Raw genomic sequence first — 21,779 nt, forward strand, 5'->3', positions numbered from 1 at the left:
TTATTATTCCTTCTTTGATTTAATTTCTCAGTCTGTTGTGTCTCTAAACACAAGAGCTGAGCTTGTGTTTTTGTCGTTTCCACAATAATTTGGCTGTGCTCTCGAGTGGAAATGTGTCAGGTAGTTTCACGATGGGAAATGAGTTGGATTGATTTCACAGCAGGAAACATGATAGGTTATTTTATGGGGGGAAGCACGTTGTGTTCTTTCAAAATGGAAAATAAATCTGGTTGTTTCCCTTTGAGAGTTACGCCAGGTTATTTCCCTTTGAGAATTATGTTGGGTTGTTTCAACATGGAAAATAAACATGGTTGTTTCCCTTTGGGAAATATGTCGGGTTATTTCCCTTTGAGAAATATGTTGGGTTGTTTCTCTTTGAGAATTACAGTGGTAATTTTTCTTTGAGAATTATGTTGGTTTATTTTTCTTTGAGAATAACATTGGGTTATTTCCCTTTGAGAATTATGCTGGGTTGTTCCAACATGGAAAATAAATCTGGATATTTCCCTTTGAGAAATACGTTGGGTTGTTTCACCGTGAGCAAAACTTTGAGGTGTTTCCCCACTAACAATGGAAGCAGAGAAGACAATTCCCATTTTTCCCCTCACCCCAGGAATTGCAGAGCAAAATAAATGAATAAATAAATAAACACCAAAACCCACCCCAAACAATGAGAAAAAAAAAAAAGAAAAACATTGTAAAAATGGTTTATTTTTAACCCAACAGCAGGCAGCATTATACTGAAAACAGTCAACAGGAACAGTGCATTTCTAGGGAAAAATGGCAGGGATTTGGGTCTGCCACCCTCCATTTTGTGCTCATTGTGGATTGGGGTATTTATTGTGCTTTCCTTCAGGCCGCTCCGGTGTGGATAGGTTATCTCGGCATTGGGCTCTACCTGAAGTATATCAGGTCTTTAAAACACCCTTTTTTTTCTCACCAATTTGAGGCCAGATCAAGCTTTTGCCCTTTTTTTGTGTGTGTATTTGAGGCCGAGTGACTTCCTACCGTAGACGTCCGTCATAGCTCAGTGCTGGTTTTCCCTCTGCGCTTGCAGAAACTCAACCCGAGATGTCGCTTGGTGCCTTTATATGCATGAAAACCTCTGCAGGACTATTTACAAGAAGTGCATGAGCTGGTGTGCGTGAAAATTGTCCTCTTGCCTCTGCCCCCTCGTGGTTTCGTCTACTGCACGGGGTAGACAGGGGCTTCCACTTCCATCCGCACGATGTTGGAGGCGCGGCTGGAAGAGACGAAACATGGGCAGCCATCAGGGTCCCCCTTGGAAGAGGAACCACTAGACCTTCCTCTTCCTCATTGCATCACCACCAGGAGGGAGAAAAGTTGCATCTTCACCTTCCCAAAAGGTGAGTTTTGCTCAATGCAACCTTGTTTTTACGGGGCTAATCCCATCCCAATGCAACCATGTTTTTGTGGGGCTAATCCCATCCCAAACCAGGGGATTGGGGAAAAAGCTTCCAAGCCCGGCTACCACCTTCAAGTATTGTTGCCTTCGTCCTCCACATCATGGATGTTGCCCAAAAAAATTGCAGTTCCCTCCCCATCCACCACCCCCTTGATGCAACCTTGTCTGATGTCCTGCAGGAGCATCCTCGTAGCCCGCAGCGGAGGGAGAACAGGGGTTAAAACGTTGTGTGAGGACATGTTGGGGTGTCATGAGTTGGTGTGGAGGTGCTGTGCAGGACAAGCAGCGTGGTGGGAGGGCTGGGGAAGGCGGTGGAGTGAGGGCAAGCTAGTGGGAGCACAAGGGCAAGGCGTGCGGGCAAGCAAGCGGGAGGTGGAGATGGAACAGCCCTTGGAGGCATCTTCATTGCCCTTCACCAATGACTTCAGGATTGCCCTGAAGTCGGCAAAATGTCTATAGTTGGCAAAAGGGCTCTATGTTGGGCAAGACTGCTCATTAACTGGAAAAATCACCCTATATTCAACAAGTTTCCTTTGTATTTTGCAAAATCAATCTGTATTTGTCAAGATCGTAGTATACTTAAGAAGATTGCTCTGTTTGCTAAGCTCGCTCTATATTGGGCAAGACTGCACTATACTTGAAAAAATTGCTCTATATTTAGTGAAAACACTTTATATTCAGCAAGATTGATTACCCTATTTTCCACTGAATTGCTGTACATTTGTCAAATGACAATACTCAGAAAGATTGATCTGTATTTGGCAAGATGGCCCTATATTCAAAAAATCACAGTGTATTCAGCAAGATCACTCTGTATTTGGCAGGATCGCTCTGGCTAAATCGTTCTGTGTTTAGCAAAATCACCCTATTTTTAGCAAGTTTGTTCTTTATTCACTGAAATCGCTATTCAGCCAAATAGCCCCGTATTTGTCTCTTTCCTCTTTGCTTCTCACGGGGAGAAAATGTTGGGCTGAGGAGCATAGTGTAGCAAAAGACATCCCATGAGATGCTGGAGTACCACTTTTCAGCTTCATCTTTGCAGTTTTTTCCTTTTACAAATAAATCTTTACTGATCATCATGATTATGGCCAAAAAAGCATTTCATCCAGGATGTCCTACATCAAAGCTAACGCACTGGGAGTTTACTCTTTGTACGCATGCCTCTAACACCAGTCCATGCCGAGGCACCAGAAAACCCAGATAATTCAAGGAATTCATTAGGGAGTGTCGATCACACTAAGCCTCATCCAACCATGGGGCCGAAGGGGCGTTTGTAGCATGAGACGTGACAGCAAAGGAGCAGAGTCACTTACCAGAATAATTTCCTTGGGTTTGTGTGTCAGTCGCTGTGGATGAAACCAAAGAAGATGGAGAAGTCCTTTCCAGATGCCTCCTTGCCCAACCCTTTGATGCCCCATGGAGGTTGTTCCCTACCCTCTTGCTTGCCCAGGCTTAAAAAATACCAACCCACATTTTGGAAGGGGTCTTTGGGGGTTACTCACCATCCCGCAAAATCCTTGGCTTTCCAGGCATCAATGACATCCGCGATGTTCCTCACGGTGCGGCCGTCGGGCAGCTTCAGGTCATCGCTGGCGTCCCCGTTGAAGTTGCCGCAGGGGGCACAGAGACGGTTGACCAAGGCGGCCCTTGCGGTCAACGTCACCTCCCCGCTGGGGCTGAAGAGCACGTCCAACCCTGATGTGTGGGAGATGGTGATGTTCCCTGCTGCTGTGCTCAAGGAAATGGCTTCAGACACCTCCGCCGGCAGGTGGGTGAAGAGACCGTTCACCTGCAGGGATGAAAAATGCCAGAAATGGATTAGAAATGCCCAACAACCCCATAAAGTGATGCAGCACAAGTCAATGATCTTGGTGTTGAAGGCTCCGTGGACAATAGGACCACATATTGCACCAGAGCAATAATCCCTTTAAAACTTCATGAAGGAGATGAAGTCATTTAGTCATTTAGTCATTGAGTCATTTAGTCATTTAGTCATGCTTAAGACTCTTGGGCAATATTTTGTCCCTAAACTGCAGTTGGTAAATGTCTTTCTTTAGGCAAGACTACCCAGCTCGACATAAATGTCTCAATGTCTATCCCAAAAGGAGACCTTCAACCTCATCCTGAAGTGGTAATTTAAAATGGGCCAAAAATCTCAGGTTTTGCACCCAGAAGATAAACTAAATTTAGTGATCATCTTGAATTTAGGACTGAAAGGAAGAGCAGGTAAACCCCGCCCGAATTCTGCCTCTTAATTTAATTTCCCATCTTCTTTGGCTGCAAGGATTGTCCATGGCCCGCTCCAGCTTACCCACACCTCCATGTTGTTGTTCACGGTGATGAAAGCGTCGCGGAAGAAGACAAAGATAGCCACGGCAGCCGGGATGCCGTCATCCCGACACTCGCTGACCTCCACCACTACCTTGAACCAGTTGGGCGACTGCTCATCGCAGAGGGCGGCAATTTTGTAGGTTCCGCTGAAGGGAAGCCTCCCTCCAGTACCGTCGAACGTGGTCAAGGAGGCCCCCGGGGAGATCCTGCACCAGCCTTCCTGCTTGATGCACCTCTGTACCCCTTCCTGCGTGGCACAGACCTTGTCTGGGGGACACCGGATGGCCTCGCAGATGAGTCCCCGGGATGGGTGGCAGTTGCATCTCGTGGAGCAGTTGTTGGAGACGACGGTCTCGCCCGCCTCGAAAGGAAAGGCTCAGAGGTTAGTCCACATGGATGCCACCTCCAAACTAGCCCCCAAACCTCCCCGCTTCAAAGAAGGGAGATGTCCCACAAAGAGGTAGAAAAACCATGAGATCAATTTGGTGAAATTTGTGCAACTCAACAAATTAATCACCCTCCAGTCCAGTGGAGCAAAATAGGCACTTTAAGATGGTATTAACTGCATGATTTTGGACATGTGTCCCTAAAATGAAGTGGCCACCCACTACATTGAAGACTGAGTCCCAAAGCAAGTTGTGTTGACTAGATGGGACAACCACCTTCCTCAAAGAATGAGCCCCCACATCCTTTGTATCATCTAGATAGGACAACCCACCTCATTAAAGACTGAGACCCCAAACCAGTTGCATCATCTAGTTGGGACAACCCATCTCATCAAAGATCGAGTCCCCAAACCTGTTGCATTGACACCGTGGGACAATCTACCCCACCGATGATCAAACCCCCAAACCAGTCACATCAAGTAGATGGGACAACCCACCCCACAATCCTTCCTCAACCTGATTTCCACTAAAAGCACCAAGCCTCGAGGGCCAACCTCACCTTAAAATACCGTCCCTGGTGCACGCAGCCACATTGCTCCAAGGACACGCAGGCTTCTCCGTCGAAGAGGTACCCGTCATCACACTGGCATCCCTCGAAGCATGTCCAGCTGCATGGGGCCGGCACGGAGAGGCTGGCGCAGGTGAAGTCGCAGGTACGGGTGCAAAGCTCATAGTGGCTGTGGGGTGGGCAGGAGAGGGCTGGGAAAAAAGGAAAAATACCATTATTGCCTCAAAAAAGTCACTGTTTTTGCTTGATCCAATGGGGGGTGGAAGACCCATGCACAACTGATGGTCTTGGGCATCTCTGGCAGCTCCAAAACATGCTGAAGCCATCAAACCCTGCTTTTAGCACCCAAATTAAAGCATCTGCATGCCACTAATCACCTCTGAAGCAAATTAGAGGGACTCCTGTTTCAAAATCTTTTGACATAAATATCGAAGTTTTGGAGGTAGTGAGCAGAAATTTCTTTCAGGGTGTTTTGGGTGGGAAACACGCAATTGAAGCCCTCAAATGAGCTTTTTGGGTGAGGTTTGAAAGCATTTCTAGGCTGTCTCATGGATTTGGGGTGGCTTTAAGCAAAAAGCAGCATTGCATGATTTTATGCAGGTCATTCATACATCATCTTGGTCCGGATGGCAAAGGTTTGCCTCAAAAGCAGGGACACAATCACAAAATTGGAGGGTTTTGATGCGGGGAAATGTGGCTCAGAGGGAAAAATAGGGCTTGAAGTGTTTCCATGCGGATAATTTGGAGCACTTACGGCAAAAAGTCACTGTTCTCCATCCTCCAATCTCAGCCCCGGCAGCTTGGCAAGCAGCAGCGTAGGCTTGGAGGCTGTGGCACAGGGCATCCCGGGCACCATCAGCAGCACAGACATCATGGAGGCAGTGGTGGAAATACTCCACCGGGCTCACCCGGTGGTGGCACGTCCCGAAAGGTCCCATTGGGTCCCGAATGAGCCCGCAGGAGTCACTGGCTCCGTAGGGAGCAGTGGCGGAGGCATCGCATATGGGGCAAGCATTGCCATTGCAACCGTCGGTGCATGCTCTGTCTTCTTCCGGCATCTTCCAGGAGGTGACAAATTCCTCGGTGCTCTTCGCCAAGGACCCACCAGGCAGCTGGAAGTCATCACCAGGGTCCCCGTTGAAGTTGCCACCCAACCCGCAGACGCGGCCCCGGTAGGCGTCGGGGATGGTGATGAGGAGGTAGGTGGCCGCGTTGTAGAGGAGCCGGAGACCAGCGGCAGTCTGGAGGACGATGTTGTTCCCTTCTTGGCCAATCCGTAGCTTCTTGTCCTCCGTCACCAGCGGCAGCGTGAAGTGCTCCCTGTCCACCTGAGATATGGACAGAGCACAAGGGGCAGGTTTGCATTTGCATGCCCACCAGGTGATTTTGCACACAAATGTGCACCAGAGGATTTTGTATGCATGCAAGCATGCACCTACAAGTTTCTTCCTGCACACGTGCACCATTTTTGGCATGATTTTGCATGCACAAGGGGCTTTTGCATGCCCTTGTGCACCCTGTGCATGAAACAGACTTTGTGTGCACACATGCTCCACAGCGTTTTGGTGTGATTCTGCATGCACATGTGCAGCACTGGATTTTTCATGCATGCATTTAGCAGGGGATTTGGTGTGCATGCATGCACCAGGGGATTTTTTTTCCATGTGCATGTGCACCAGGGGATATTGCACACACATGTGCACCAAGGGATGGGGACATCCCAGCTTCCCAAGGAGGGGTTTAGCATGCACATGTGCACCGGGGGGTTGGATAAACACATGTGCACTGGCAGACAGGGACATCCCAACTTCCCAGCCAGGGGATTTTGCCTTTACACGTGCACCAGGGCATTTTGCATGCACCAAGATTTTGCACAGATGTGTGCACCAAGAGCTGGGGACATCCTGACACCAGTGGGGAGATTTTGCATGCAGGAAGGCTTTGCATGCATGAAGCGATTTTTGCACGCATACACAGAGTGATTTTTGCATGCATGCATGCACCAAGAGGTTTTTGTATGGATCCATGGATGCACTGAGTGGGAGGGTGCATTCATGCATGCACTGAGGGTTTTTTTTTGCATTCATGCATGTGCTGAGGGTTTTTGTGCATGCATACATGAATGCACTGAGGGTTTTTTGCATGCATGGATGCACCAAGGGGATTTTGGTGTACATGCATGGATGCACCAAGGTGTTGTGTTTTTTTTTTTCTTTTACATGCATGGATTCATTAAGATGTGTTGTTGCATGCCTGCATGCACCGAGGCACATAGCCCTTCCAACTTACCGTCACCTCCCACTTCCGACCCCTCTCCATGCTGACTGTATACCCGTGGATGGAGACAGCCACTTTCTTCGTCAGGGCCACGTTGCCCCGTCCGCTGACGTCGTGCTCCAGCAACACCGAGAAGTTGGCCAGTCGCTGATCCGGCTTGCAGACCCGTGCCAGGACGTAGTTGCAGGACCCCTGGAGGTCAAAAGCTCTTCCGTCGAACGTCACGTAGTGCGGGTCGCCCGACACTACCAGCCGCCCGTAGCCAGCGGGGTGGCACCCCAGCACTCCATCCTCCACTCGGCACTCCTCGTGGGCACCGCAGGCGGCTTCCTTGCACTCCACCACCCCATTGGCTTTGCAGATGCACCTCTCGCGGCACGAAGCGTAGAAATCCTCGCCCTTCTTGTAATAGCGGCCCCGGTGCTCGCAGCCACACTCACTAGCCGGCACGCACTCAGCGCCGCTGAGGACGAAGCCTTCGTCGCAGAAGCAGCCTTCGGTGCACGGAGCTGATGCGCAGCCCTCGGGGCTGGCTCGGCCCCGGCACGTGGTCGGGCAGCCATTCCCACACAGCTCATAGTGGGAATGGCGAGGGCAGACAGGGGCTGCAAAAAGAAAGGGAGAAAATTCAAAGCCCCGCTCAGATTTGCAGCCAAAAATGTCAGGGAGAGGATTTCTCTCATTGCACTGAGGCTTGAGGAGCAAACCCAAGCAAGTCTTTGGTGGTGGAGCATCATTACAGCTCCGGAGAGCAATGCAAGCTTATTTTGCATTTCTCTTCCATGCATTGTGTAAGAATTTGGAGGGAAATTGGGATTTATTTTTCATTTTCCTTCCTTGCATGGAAGAACATGGAGGGCAGTATGGATTTATTTTGCAGCAATGCATGAAGGAAGATGAGTTTTGCTTTGGCAATGAGTTTGAAGGACTTTTCCCACATCTGTGATTGCATCTTAACTCATCATCTGGCCTTGGAGACATGGAGGGAGATGATACAGTAGTTGCACTGGAAGATGTTGAGAGTGGGGGCAAACAAACCCAATTTTAGAGGCATTTTGTGTTCCCTTTGGCTCTAAGCAAAGCCAAGAGCATGCAGTTGGGCTTGAACTCTTTTTTTCTGGCCAAACAGGGGGAGAAAACTCCCTTCATCCCCACTCACCACAGAAGGACGGCGTCCTCCACTGCTCCACGCCAACGCCGTTGCTCTGGCACTCTGTCATGTAGGCAGCGATGGCTTTGCACAAGATGTCCCGGCGTCCTTTGTACTGACAAGCATCAAAGGCACAATCCTCCAGGAAAGTCCCAGGGTTGACGGCCCGGTGACAATTTCGGAAGGGTCCCCCAGCCCTGGCGATCACCCCACAATAGTCATCACCACGGTAGAGTCGTTTCTGCTCTTCGTTGCACACTGGGCAATCCCCCACGCAACCAGCTGAGCAACCAGGGACATCTCCAACCTTCCAGCTGTCGGCCAACTGGATTTCATCCTTGGCACGTTTGCCATCACGAGCGATGAAGTCATCATTGGGGTTGCCGTTGGCGTTGCCGCAGAGGCCGCAGACGGCGCCAGCGTAGGCATCGGGGAGGATGACACGCGCATAGCTGTACCAATCGAAGCTCACCCGCAAGCCAAATTTAGTGCGGATAAAACCATGGACACCGCTGTGGTAGAGCTCAAACTGGTCCTTCTGGGTGAACGGGAGCTCCACGAAGGCACCGTTGAGCTGGGGAAGGAGGTAAAGAGGGTTATGGTGGTGTTGGGTTCATGTAACGCGCTCAAGATTGGGGTGCTTTTGCAAAACATTTTGCATGGGGAGGATTTCTGGGGCTTTTCTGCAAAAACGGGGTGGATTTCTGGGCAAGTGCAAATCAGTCAAGATCTGAGTGTTCTTGCAAAGCACTTTGCAGAAGAAGGATTGCTGGCAAAGGCAGTGTGGGGTGATTTTTGCAAACCCTTTGCATGGGGAGGGTTTTGTGGCCAAATGCAAATCACTCAAGATTTGGGTGCTTCCACACAATGTTTTGCAAGAGGGAGGATTTTCAGGCAAAGGCAAATTGATCCGGATTTGGGTGTTTCTTCAAACTTGGGATCTGTGGGGCTTTTGTTAATTTATTTGTTCATGAAACTTTTTGCATGAGGAAGATTTCCTGGAAGATGCAAATATGTCAAATATGGGATGTTTGGGGCAAACACTTTGTGTGGGAAGTATAATCAGACAGGTGCAAGTCACTCAAGATTTGCATAAAAAGCATTGCAAGGGGAAGGATTCCCAGGCAAGGACAAATTGCTCACGATGTGGGTGTTTCTTCAAAACCCTTTGAAGAGGGAGGACTTGCAGGGAAAGGGCTCTCTCTTACACTGAAAACATGATTACTCAGAAAAATAAAGGAATGGTCACAGCACAACCTTTTGTGCAACAGTTCAGCAAAAAACAAGGCGGGAATTGAACCTTTCCCAAACTGATTATGTCAGTTTGCAGGTACCAGGGTAGAGAGGAATTTTTAACTCAGAAAGCCACATGGGACCAGAAAAAAGGAAGCCAAAGACGTCAACCAAAGTAGATGCTTTTGAATGTCGAAGTGTTTGTCTTATTATTCATGGATATTTGTTACTTCCTCAACTCACCAGAGCAAAACCAGCCCATTTCCAGCACATCAAAACCAAGCTGTGTGGGTTGTGTTTTGTTTTGTTTTGTTTTTCTTTTTCTTTTCCTATTTTTTTAGAAGAACTCTAAGTTTTAAAAATAAAGTGTTGAAATCCAAACTAGCTGCTCAGGGCTCCCTCTGGAGACAGCAGACAGAAATTGACGCTTCCATTGAAGCGTGAATGAATTGAAAAAGAGAATTTGAGGGACAATGTAGTTAATAAGTAGTTTGGATGCAGGTTGCAAGAGGTCCTTGGTGGCCACCTACCTTGACTTTGCGTGGATGCTCCTGGCTCATGCTGATGGTGTTGCCGTAGACCTCCAGCGTGACGGTTTTGGTGAAGGACACGGCTTTGCTGCCCCTGTTGTTGTTCTCCACCTTGACAGTGAAGGGGACCAGTGCGGGGTCCTGGGAGCAGAGGGCAGCAAACTGGTAGATGCACGTCCCTTGGAAGTCATATTTCAACCCATCAAAGGTGGTGTAGTGAGGATCTCCCGTCCCGATGCAGGTGAAGTACTTGTTTGCCTGGCAGCTGGGGACGCCGTCAACCATGGTGCATTTCTCATGGGCCTTGCACCCAGACTTCTTGCAAGCCACCTTACCCCCTGCCTCGCATCGACACCGGCTCTGGCAGCTCCCATCCTCCCAAAACTCTTCCTGGACCTTGTAGGAACGGTTGTTGTAGGAGCAACCACAGGACTCTGCCGGGACGCACGCGTCATCGTGGAGGACAAAGCCCTCATCACACTGGCAGCTCGCCGTGCATGGTTTGCTGCAGGACGTGGGGGCTTTGGGGTGGGTGCAGGTGGCAGGACACGCTGTCCCACAGGTCTCGAAGTGGCTGTTTTTGGGGCATCTCTGAGCTGTGGGGATGATATTTGAGAAGATCTTAAAAAAGGATGAGATGAGCAGTTTCCTGAGACAGAGGGACATTGGGCTCCTGCACTGGAAGCTGTCTCAGTTGATGCCTACAAGCAATTTGGGGTCCCCAAGATACCCCATGAGGACAGCTCTTGAAAAAAACATTATTCTGCATGTTATGGACATCTGAAGTCAGATAAGACAGATTTTGGGGTGGTTTGGCATGAAAAGACCAACACAACCCTTCCCCATTGCTGGAAATGTTGGCCAAGTTGATGCCTACAAGCATCAACTTAGTGACTTGGGCAGCAATTCCCAGGCACCCAGCACCAGAACCATGCATAGATCCCCCTTTTTTCTCCCCCAAAATGCTTTGGAACCCCCCATCCAAGCTCACCACAGCCCTCCGTGTCCTGCAGTGTCCCTTGACCTCCACAATCATCCTGGCAGGAGGGATCTCGCCAGCTCTCAGCCCAATCCTCCACGCTGGCAGCCTGAGTGCCATCGGCGAGTTTCATTTCATCCTCTGCATCCTCGTTGAAGTTCCCACAGAGCCCACAGGTAGCCCCAAAATAGCTGCTGGGTACTGCCACCATTACGGCCCAGTCTTCGTCATAGGTCACCTGCATCCCAAAATCTGTTTGCAGGATGACCCTGCCCTCGTTTTGGGAGATTTGGATTTTCCCATCCTTCAGGGTGGCTGGTAGTCTGGTGAGTTGGTCGTTGACCTTGGAGGGAAGGGGAAGAAGAAGGACTAAATCTCAGTGCACAGTTTATCTTCCAAGAGTTTACCACCCCCAGAATCATATAAGAAAGAGAATTTTCTTTCCAGACGAAGCAATTATCAGCCTAAACCAGAAATTTTGCCTCTTGTCCTCCAGATACTCAACAGGTTTTAGTGGCTAAAGGTAAAAACTGAAGTGTGTCATGGGAGAACCATCTCCTTTGATTTATGAGCTTAAAATCTGGTTTATCTGACCAGCTCTGTATTCCCAAACTTTATGGGTAGGAGAAACCTCATCTAATCTTGAAAAATAGATATATATCCCACCTAGGCTGCCTTTCTGGGGTAGATTCCCGCGGTTGGTGGATCACTTGGATAAAACTGACTTCACCCTGGAGTAGATGCCCACACTTGGAGGCGTGGATTACATCTTAAAATTGCCCTTGTCTTGATTTGTAATGCAAAATTGCCCAGCTGTGTTTTTGGTGGTTCTCCTCATTTTTTTTTTTTGTTTTCAGCTTCACCCACCACACTTCTACTTTCCACAAAAGGCTTTGTCCAGAATAACGCTGCCACGGCCCAGAAAAACCCACCTGGATTTTGCCACCTTCTCCCTTGTGGATGGAGATGTTGTAGCCGTACACGAAGACATTGGTCAGCCACTCCTTGAAATTGCCTTTGCTCTTCTTCTCCTCCACAACGAAAGGCACCAGGGTGGGATCCTTGCCGCAATATTTGGCGACGGTGTAGGTGCAGCCCCCCTGGATGTCCACAGTCATCCCGTCGAAGGTGTGGTATTGCAGGGATTGCGACCCCATGCAGGTTCCCATGTAGTCATGCACGCACACAGCCTCCCCCTTCTCCATTTTGCACGTCTCCTTTGTGCGGCATTTCATGGCCCTGCAAGGATCTAGAAGAAATTGCACACACTTAATCATGGGACCAACTTTTACTGATATATATATGTGGCCTCAGGAGCCACACAAATGTCACTGTCACCGTAGATGGTCAACCAGATTACATTCTATTAAAGCAGGAATTCATCCCGGCTAGGTTTGACCACCCAAAACTTAGACTTGAACATCTGGGGTGATTGCTCAAGGCTCCTTTTATAGGCAATATATTTACTCATAGAAGAAATATCCCCTCCCAAAATGACACAAAGACATGTTGGTTGAATTACCACTTTTCAGAGCTTCCTGTCTTTGTGCTACAAGAGAAAAGACAAGTTTCAGCTCAAAGAGCCAATTTTTAAATACTTTTCTCGACATGAGCTCAGCATCTATTAGCTACAGAGGTTCAAAGGAAACATTAGAAACATCCAACTCAGAGGAATAAATTCAGATGTGGTTTGGCCTTGTATTGCAACCACACTTTTGATACAGTGGAGGAAGGAAGTGAAAAGGGAGCAAGAAGAGGTGAAGGTGGCAAAAGGACACTCACCACTGTCACAAACAGCCACCAACCCATAGGATTTCTGTTCCCGGATCCCCATGCTGAGCAACCCGAAGGGGGACGTCTTGTGCTCCACCGTATGGACAGCAAATTGACCACCCAAGCTCTGCCTGACCCAGGAGTAGTCGGTGCCTGGGACAGGCTTCCATGCGACATTTCCCAGCGGCGTTTTGTTGAACATTATTCCAGCCTTCTCCGAGTTCTTGGCAATCAATACGGCGTAATTATTGTACCCTTCCAGAGCAAAGATGTTGTAGGAGTGGCAGTAGCTGGAGACATCGGGGATGGTCATAAAAAATGGGTCATAAGTGATAGAATCTTTATTACCCCCATCAGCAAAAAAAATGACCTGGATGCCGTTGTTGGCAGAGAGGTACAAAGAATTTGGGGCCTGAAGTCCGTAGAGTGTCGACCGGCCGGGCCGTAGCTCCCGAGAAGTTTTGCTCGCCCCGTGTTGAGACTCCACGCGCGTCACTTGGGAGGTGGAGACATAGACGATGTCGGACTGAGTGTCGAAAGGCAAGGGTGGGACGATGAAGGTGGTGCCCCAGCTGGAAACGGGTTGGAGCTGCTCCACCAAATGGTCGCACTGGGTAAATCTGGCCAGGCAAGTGTGGCCGGTGAAGACGGCCACGGGTTTCTGCGCCACGATATGAGTGCCAGACATATCAGCTGGGCTTTGGAGCTGGGCTGCTTGGAAGGGCTCCAATCTGATGGGGAGCACTGAGCCCCGGGGGTAAGACTGGCCTTGGTAGTTCACTGTGGCTTTAAGGTGCACGTCAACAGTGGTGGGCTCATCCCAGGCAGCCACCACAAACTCTCCGTAGCGGTCCGTGCCTACGTTGGGTGTCACAATTTGGTACTCCGTGCCCCAGCTGTGCACAGGGTACACCACAGTTGAGTCCGCCGAGGTTGGTTTCTCGTTGATGGCCACCAAGGAGATGGCATTGTTGGCCCTCACCACCACAGTGTTGTCGAAGATTTTGCTCCCCACCATCTCAGCTTGGGGCGGGATCTTCACCAGGACAGTTTGCCCCGTGGTCACCTGCACTGTCATCCTCAAGCCTGGCTTCTTCATGGAGATGGTTACGGCTGTGAAGGGTGAATAACCCCTGATGAGCAGCTTGAAGTCACTGTTGAGGGTCTGCTGCAAACCATTCTGCATGAAGGCCACCACAAACTCTTTCCCCAGGTGATGAGGAGCTGATGCTGCGATGTTGAGCAGATAAAAAAGACCTAGAAAAGGAAATTTTGCCATTGGTGCCTTCATCACCCCCAAACTCAGATTTGGCAACCCAAGCTGGGGACAAAGAATCAAGCTGGGCTTGTGGTGGCACCTGATTTAATCTCGGTGGTTAAGGAATTAGAGGGACTATCAATGTGAAGGGATATAGTTTTGGATAAATATCAATTTTGAAGGACCAGTGATTAAAACAAATATCGATTTGAAGACAACAATTTGATGGACTTGATTTGATGGACGATCAATTTGAAGGGATATCAAGTGGGAGAACTGCCAATTTGAAGGTCTATCAATTGGAACAAATGTTGATTTAAAGGGATATGGGTTTAGAGGACTCTCATTTGGAAAAAAAAAAAATCTTTGTAGAAATAACAACTAATTCTTTGGGCAAAAAGTGAAATTTTTGGATGGGTTTCATGTTGGATGGAGGAATTGTGAAGAGTATTTGGGCTTTTTAAAGTATTCCTTTTCCTCTCAGAAAGGCCACAGGGGTGGAAATATGGATGGCCACACATGGAGATGATCTTGGCCAGGGTTGGGTTGCAATGAGAAGGAAAATTGCCCTGTTTTAAACCAGACCACCCCAAAACATGTCTTGGGTGGGGTCTTTGTCCCTTGGTTTCCCTTCTACATATTTTGGAGGGGTAATTCTGTCTCTTCTCAACTGTGGCACAGGATGAGGGTGCAAGATGTGTCACCTTGAATTGAAAAATCATATTTTGAGGTGATTTTGGAGGGGATTTTACAGGTTATGATGCATCCAAACCCACTTGAACTCACCCCATAACACGGCGGTCCAGCCTCGCAGCAGTACATCGGCTTTCCTCCGTCCTGGGCTGCCATCCATGGCACTTCAGCTGCAGAACGTGAGAAATCATTGAAAATGAGCAAATTCTCTGAATTTTGTTATTGCCCTCATGTTTCTACACAGACCAAAAGTCTGGGCTTTATTGCACTTGTACTTGTCCCAAAATTCAACATTTTATTGCACGTCCATTCAAACATGTCCCAAACAAACAAAACAAACCAAAACAAAAGAAATTTGAGTTTTTCTTTTCACTTGCACACATCCCATAAGTCTCCAAGTTTGTTGCATTCACACCTGTCCCTCAAATCTCCTTTTTTATCACACCCACACCTACACCTGTCCCCAGAATCTGCTTTTTTTTTGGCATTTATATGTGCCTCCCTCGTCCAAGATCCCCCCATTGCTTCACATGGACCTGGTTCCCCCCAGATTTTTACAAAATTCAAGCCCTCCTCTGAGCATATTTGCTTTTTTCTCCCTTTTTTCTCTTTCCTTTTTCCCTTTTTCATCTTCTTCTCCCCTTTTTCCTTTCCCCCTTTTTTCCCTTTTCTTTTATCTCTTTTTTCCCTTTTCCCCCTTTTTCATTTTTCCACCTTTTCCCCCTTTCCCCCTTTTTTCCCTTTTCTTTTATCTCTTTTTTCCCTTTTCCCCCTTTTTCATTTTTCCACCTTTTCCCCCTTTCCCCCTTTTTTCCCTTTTCTTTTATCTCTTTTTTCCCTTTTCCCACTTTTTTCATTTTTCCACCTTTTCCCCCTTTCCCCCTTTTTTCTCCTTTTCCCCTCCTTTTCTCCCATTTCTTCCTCTTTCCTCTTTTTCTTCCTTTCCTTTTTTTTCCCACAAAATCATCCTGGAAACAATTGAATTCAATTGCAGCCAGGATCAAACCCAAGGGTGGTAACAGGGAGTGGGGATATCTGGGGAATTTCCAGCCAAATTTTCACACTTGGGGCTTTTTACAGCAAATATATATATATTCATATATTTAACTATATTGCAGGAGAGCCTTACCTGCCTCTGATTTTTATCCAGCCCCAAAGCGTTCCTTTCTGTCCTCAAATCCTTTCTTGCAGTGAATGATGAGAGTAACCCCAGGGCAGCTCCTCCCTTTATTACTTTTTGCAGAAAAGGGGAAAATATAAGACAAATGCAGACGACGCTGGGGGACCGACCCACCCAGTGCTTTGACATCATTTTTGGCGAGAAAAGAGGTGAAAACAGGAAAGAATGCATGGTTTTGATTAAGGGCAGGCTGATTCTGATTCACTAAGAAGGTCTTGGTTAAAAAAAAAAAAAAAAAGGAGTATTTTTTCTGGTGAAATTGCCTCATAATTGGAACGCAAAGGGTTTTGCAGCACTGGGATGGGGCTAAAATGCAAAAAGAAAGTTCAATCATTGCAAAAACAGGTCAAAAAAAAAAAGCTGAAATTAAAAAAGAAAAGGGAGGGAGGTGGGAATTTTTGCAAAAAGGGCTCGTTTTTCTTTTTGCAAGGCATTTGGGGGAGGATGACAAATTAGGGACTCAGGTGTTTTTTGAGGGTGTTTTGTACACGTTTGCATGTGTTGTGTGCACACAGGGTGTTGCATGCTTGTGTGTCACGTTGCATGCATGGGTTGTGTTGCATGTTGTGTGCAAACATGTTTTGCACATCCATGTGCTATGCAAGCATCTAGCATGTGCATGTGTGTTGTGCGTTCACAAACGTGTTCACAAATGTGTGTTGTGCACATCAATGTTGTGTGCACACCTAGCGTGTGTTGAGTTTTGTGTTGCGTGTTGCATTGCATGTTCACATTCCCACAACCACCTTTTCTTTAGGGCAAAAAAAAAAAAAAAAACTGTCATTCTGGTGATTTTTTTCCTGTAAAATTAGGATTTTTCCCCTAAATTAGTCATTTGGGCTTTTGGCAGACTTCATGTCCCTGCATGAAAATGTCAAGAAATGGGGAAAATTTGAGGATTATAAAAAAGCATAATGAAATCAGAGCATTTGGAAAAATTGTCTGTGTGTTTAGAGGGTTTTATTTTTGCACCCATTGTTGCTGCTCAGAGATGCCAAATTTGGGGGTTTTCTTTTTCTTTTCTTTTCTTTTCTTTTCTTTTCTTTTCTTTTCTTTTCTTTTCTTTTCTTTTCTTTTCTTTTCTTTTCTTTTCTACTTTTTTTTTTTTTTTTCCAAATCCACTTGAATTTTCTTTTTTTGCAGGCAGGGAGCGCTGGAGATCATAAATATTCCCTTGATGCTCCCAGAGGGCTAAAATCCTAAATTTGTGCAGAATGGGAGGGTGAGGCTAGAGGGTGGGGGGAATACGTGCATATAATACAAGAAATCATAAATTCATGCACATGGAGTGCAAAAATCATAGATTTGTACACACAAAGTCAAAAAATAAACATTAAATTGTGCACATAGCCAAAAAAATCATAAATTTGTTCACAAAAAAAATCATAAATTTGTTAACAAAGGGCAAAAAATACCCATAGATGTGCATATACAGACAAAAAAGAAAAACAACAAAAAAACACATAAATGCACACACACTGAGGCCAAAATTAATAAATAAATAAATTCATGTACACAGTGAAAAAAAAAACTAAATGCGTGCACACAAAGAGCATAAATTCATACACACAAATTCCCAAAATCCCTAAAAGAACACAGACACGTGAGAAATGGAGACAACACAGGAGCCATGATGTCTCGACTGCAATTTTATTGCTCTGGCAGAGGCTGTTGCATGGGTTTGACAGGGGGAAAATGGGGACAGGACCAGTGGGGGACAGTCCTTCTGTCCCCATTGCATTGGTTTATCTGCAGGAAGAAACCAAGATTCATGCAAGCTGGGGTATTGGGGAAGATAATACCAATTTCCAAATCCTTACTTTTGCAATTCTCTCTTTTTTTTTTTTTTTTTCCCTAGATTCACACCTCAGAAAAAACCACCTGACTCACAGCCAGCAGTTGTTGCTGTCGGCGACCTTGGGCATCTCGGTGGGGACGCCCGTCACCTTGAAATCATCCACCTGGAAGACCCAGCGCCCCGGGATATTGACGTTGGAGGTCTTGGTGATGTTTATGACGGCGTCAGTGCGGGAGCCGGGGATGTTGTAGTAGTTGGTTTCATCTCCACTGTTGAATCCAGCCTAGAAATAGGACGAAAAGGAGGATTTGGGGCTTAAACACCAACCCCACAGGGAATTAACTGTATGGGACAACCTTCTACTGTTGGTGCTCTTGACCCCAACCTTCTACTGCTGGTGTTGGTGACCCCAAAATATGTTATGGGCCAACATCCCATCTTGGGTTTTGTCCTCCCCAGAAAGTTATGGAGCTGCCCTCTACTTTTGGCAAACCTGGTGTTGGCCCACCAAAAATGGTGCAGGTCAACCTCCTACCTCTGGTGAACCTGATGTCCTCCCCAAGAATATTATGGGCTATCCACCTGGCGAACCTGGTGGTGTTCATAAATGACGTTACAGGCCAACCTCCTCCCCTCTTCCTTAATTCCCTTCATCCCATTTCCCTCTGCCTTTGATTCAGCCCCACGTACATGGGCTGGGGTCCCTCCAAGGCCTGTTTCGGCGTCACCACCGCTCGCCACCCCTGTGGTCCACTGGATGTCCTTATAGTTGAGGATGATGAAGGATGTCTCAGTGTTGGTGGTCAGGGCGGCTTGGAAGGTGTTCCCCTGAGAAAGAAGGGAGCAAATTACACCATCGGAAGAGGGACAAGAGGGTATGGGTGGGACCCTGACATGTGTAAATGAGTGCAGACTCCTTGCCTAGACCCATGCAAAGAGGCCATCTTGGTCAAGCCATGGTTATCCAAGCTGTTTTTTTCACATCTACCTCCAGAGAAATACTTTTGGTGCTCTACCAGAGCCTCTTTCTCTGCATGGGGTGCCCAAAGGGATGGTGTGGTGGAAAAGCTGACATTCTGCCCAGGAAAAAAAAATGTAGATTAATCAGGGAGTAAAGGTTTGGATGTGACACCTGCATGTCAGCACTTTGGGATGGTTGGGGAGCTCTGTGGGGTTTTGTGTGGATGTCCAGGGTTGGCAGGTAGAACAGAGGCACTGGGGGACATGTGTTCACCTCATATGGCACGAAGGCAAATGAGTGGGTGGCAAAGGCCAATGGATGGGTTATAAGGCCAACAGGTGGTTCATGAAGGCCAACAAATGGGTTGTGGAGGCCAATAAAATCATTGTAGGGCAAACAAATGGGTCATGAGGTCCAATGAGTGGGTCATAAAGCCAATGCATGAGCTGTGAAGGCCAAGAAATGGGTCATACAGACAACGAAAGAGTCATAGGGCCAACAAGGGGGGTCTGAAGGCCAATGAATGGGCCAACAAATAGGTTGTAAAGGCCAGTGAGTGCACTTTCAGGCCAATGAGTGGATTTTAAGGCTAATGAGTGGATTTTAAGGCCAATGAGTGGATCTTTAGGCCAATATAAGGTCCATGGGGCCAACAAATGGGACATGAAGGCCAACATATGAAGCATGAAGGCCAGCACACAGGTCATAAGACCAATGAATGGGTTGCAAAGGCCAATGGTTTGGGCTTGTCTTTGGTTTAGGATGTCTTTGATCCTGATGACCAGTCTGAAGGCCTAATTCATTCTCCTTCCACAACACTTCTGCCCGTGTCCACGTGTTTCTCTGTATGGAGCTAGGTAGAATAAATTAATTGTTGCATGTGGGACCTCATTTGGCCTTAGCCGTGCTCCTTACCTTGTTGGAGGTGGAGCCGTAATAGGCCACGTGGTCCCAGGTGGCCACAAAAGCCCACGTGGCAGTGAAGGGGATGTTGGGGAAATACTGGTTGATCTGCTTGGTGATGAGCCCCAGCAGCGTCGGGTCCGTGGTCTCACGGTAGAAGACGTCCCCTCCCAGCACATTGTCCACATCCCCCCAGTACGGTGCCACAAAGGAACGCCCGTCGGCCAGGGGGAAGGGATCAGGGGTGTATTGGTTGACCCGGCTTCCGAAGGAAATCACACCGTTGTTGTTCACCTGCAAAAGAAACTGGATTAACGCTGGTGGGGCAGTAACAGGAGCCTGCATTGGAGCCCTGATATGAGGTCAACTCCTTGATGTGCTTGCAGGCTTCTTGAGATGGATGCAGGATCTGGATATGCTCTCACCAGCAACTTTTATATCTCTAGGACCATACTGGAGGTATTTAGGTCACTATTGCCTCTACAGCTCTATCAAAACCAAGGGGAAGATGGGATGTAGCACAAGTCAACTTGGCCATACCCAAGGGTGTAGGGCTCCTCCAAGACCCACTAACCCTATGAGGATGCTTTGATGCACCAGAAAAACTCATATTAAGTCTTCCGTGGGTCACTCCCATGGAAGGGTTGACTTCAGGGTGGGCCCATGACAAAATGGATTGAAAAGGGGAGTGAAAAAAATGAGGGAAAGATGGAAAATGGAGAGACATGCAAGGAGGACACACAATTTTGGCTCACGTACATAAAGGGTTTGGTACTTTTTGCCATAGAAGGTGAAGGGCACGGAGAGGGACAGCTTCTTCGATGAACCGTCATCAAGTTTGGGGGTTTTCTGGTCTTTCTGGTCCAAACCATAGGGGTAGAACAGGGATTCTGCAGGAAGGCAGGGGTAGAGGTATTTCAGGACCAACCCCCTGTCCACCTTTTCCACCCCCACCCCAGCCTCTCCCAGCCTCATGCATTTTGGGGTGAAGCCCATCAGGTTTGGGATTCCTGAAAAAAAAAAATTGCATTTCCATATATCCATGAGGAAGCCCCACTTCCTTCCACCTTCCCAAACCAAAGCAGAAACAGCCCCATTTTGGGTGGGAATGTCATCTATTAATGTAAATCCCACAGCCCAAAAACCCACCTTCTTGCACTGGTTGGACATTCACCACAGCTTCTGGAAAGGAGAGGGGGAAAATATTAACCACCACGTTTCCATCTAAGAGCATCCCTGGAAGAAATCCCATCTCCTTTTTTCCCCACATACCCAACAGCAGGAGCAGGAAAGTGAAGGAGGACTTCATCCTGGCCCCTGCAAAATTGTAAAAATTCTGTAAATTTTTAATTATAATGATTAAGCAGTCTGATGATGCTCTGTAGGTGAAAGGTTTCTCATTAAAATAACAGCCGGGCTTTTTTCATAGCAATTTTGACCCACAACACGATGAGTTATTTTGGTTGGTTCTCAAAGCATTGCCTGGCCAAGAAGGTTTTTATTTTTATTGTTGAGGCAGTTGAGAAAAAGCAGATTTCACCTGCGCATTTCAACCATTTAATTACCCCTTTTTGCCCCAATCTGGGGACTGAACCCATGGGAATCACTCCATGGAGCAAAACTAGCCATAAATTGGTGGGATTTTGGTGAAAATACACACACATATTAAATAATAATAATAATAATAATAAATAGTTGTTTTCTTGGATGGATGGAAAAAGAGAAACTGAGGCAGGGCAGAGGATGTATGATGTCATTAGGATGATTTGATGAGCATTTTGCAAAACAAGCAGAACAATCCATTTTTGCACCAAAACTGGTGTTTTCTCAGGAGCATTTTGGACTGCTCGACTTATGCAATTTTAAGCAATTTGGAGAGAATTTAAGGGGGAGAAAAAATAATTCTCTTACCTCGATATCTCGTTGTGTCCCAATTTCACAGAGGAAAGGCAAGGAGGGCAGAAAAGAGGCACTGACAGGAGCGTGGCCACCAAGAAATGAGTTTTCCAGCAGATCCTGACCCTTCTTTTAACACGCAGCCCTCACGGCCTCCCTCTGCCATAAAAAAAAGCAAAAACACAGTGGAATCTGCCAAATTTCTGCCCATCAAGGCAGCGTGGGGCTGCAATCCCCTGGGATCTCAGGCGAAGATTTCGGGACCTGGGAGACAGTTGGCTCCTCCTGATGTTTTTCTGGATCCTACGTGAGGTTTTGGCAAGGAGATGGAGCAGATGTGGGGAGGGGTGGTCGTTCCTGAGGATTCCCAGATGGGATTTTTCCAACGAAAGACAGAAAAAACACCATTTCAAAGGGTGCTGGGCTGCAGCTGGGGA

The 21,779-nt window shown here is 47.4% G+C and overlaps 1 protein-coding gene across 1 annotated transcript; it reads right to left on the reverse strand.

The window, feature by feature from the left end:
- Positions 1–691: 691 nt before the first annotated feature.
- On the reverse strand, positions 692–21,604 carry LOC121063138 (IgGFc-binding protein-like). Its single transcript, XM_040543474.1, has 21 exons — positions 21,358–21,604; positions 20,719–20,763; positions 20,596–20,628; positions 20,206–20,336; positions 19,459–19,740; positions 18,273–18,410; positions 17,675–17,865; positions 15,756–15,837; positions 15,611–15,639; positions 14,698–14,768; positions 12,663–13,910; positions 11,813–12,129; positions 10,893–11,223; positions 9,902–10,497; positions 8,148–8,712; positions 7,001–7,593; positions 5,466–6,039; positions 4,703–4,902; positions 3,738–4,118; positions 2,929–3,215; positions 692–1,243 (listed from the first exon to the last, which is right to left on the reverse strand). The coding sequence occupies exons 2-21, from the start codon at positions 20,753–20,755 to the stop codon at positions 1,186–1,188; spliced, it is 6,144 nt and encodes a 2,047-aa protein (XP_040399408.1). The 5' UTR covers positions 20,756–20,763; positions 21,358–21,604; the 3' UTR covers positions 692–1,185.
- Between the last annotated feature and the right edge of the window lie 175 nt (positions 21,605–21,779).

Source organism: Cygnus olor, unplaced genomic scaffold, assembly GCF_009769625.2.
Source record: "Cygnus olor isolate bCygOlo1 unplaced genomic scaffold, bCygOlo1.pri.v2 S93, whole genome shotgun sequence".
Taxonomy (NCBI): domain Eukaryota; kingdom Metazoa; phylum Chordata; class Aves; order Anseriformes; family Anatidae; genus Cygnus; species Cygnus olor.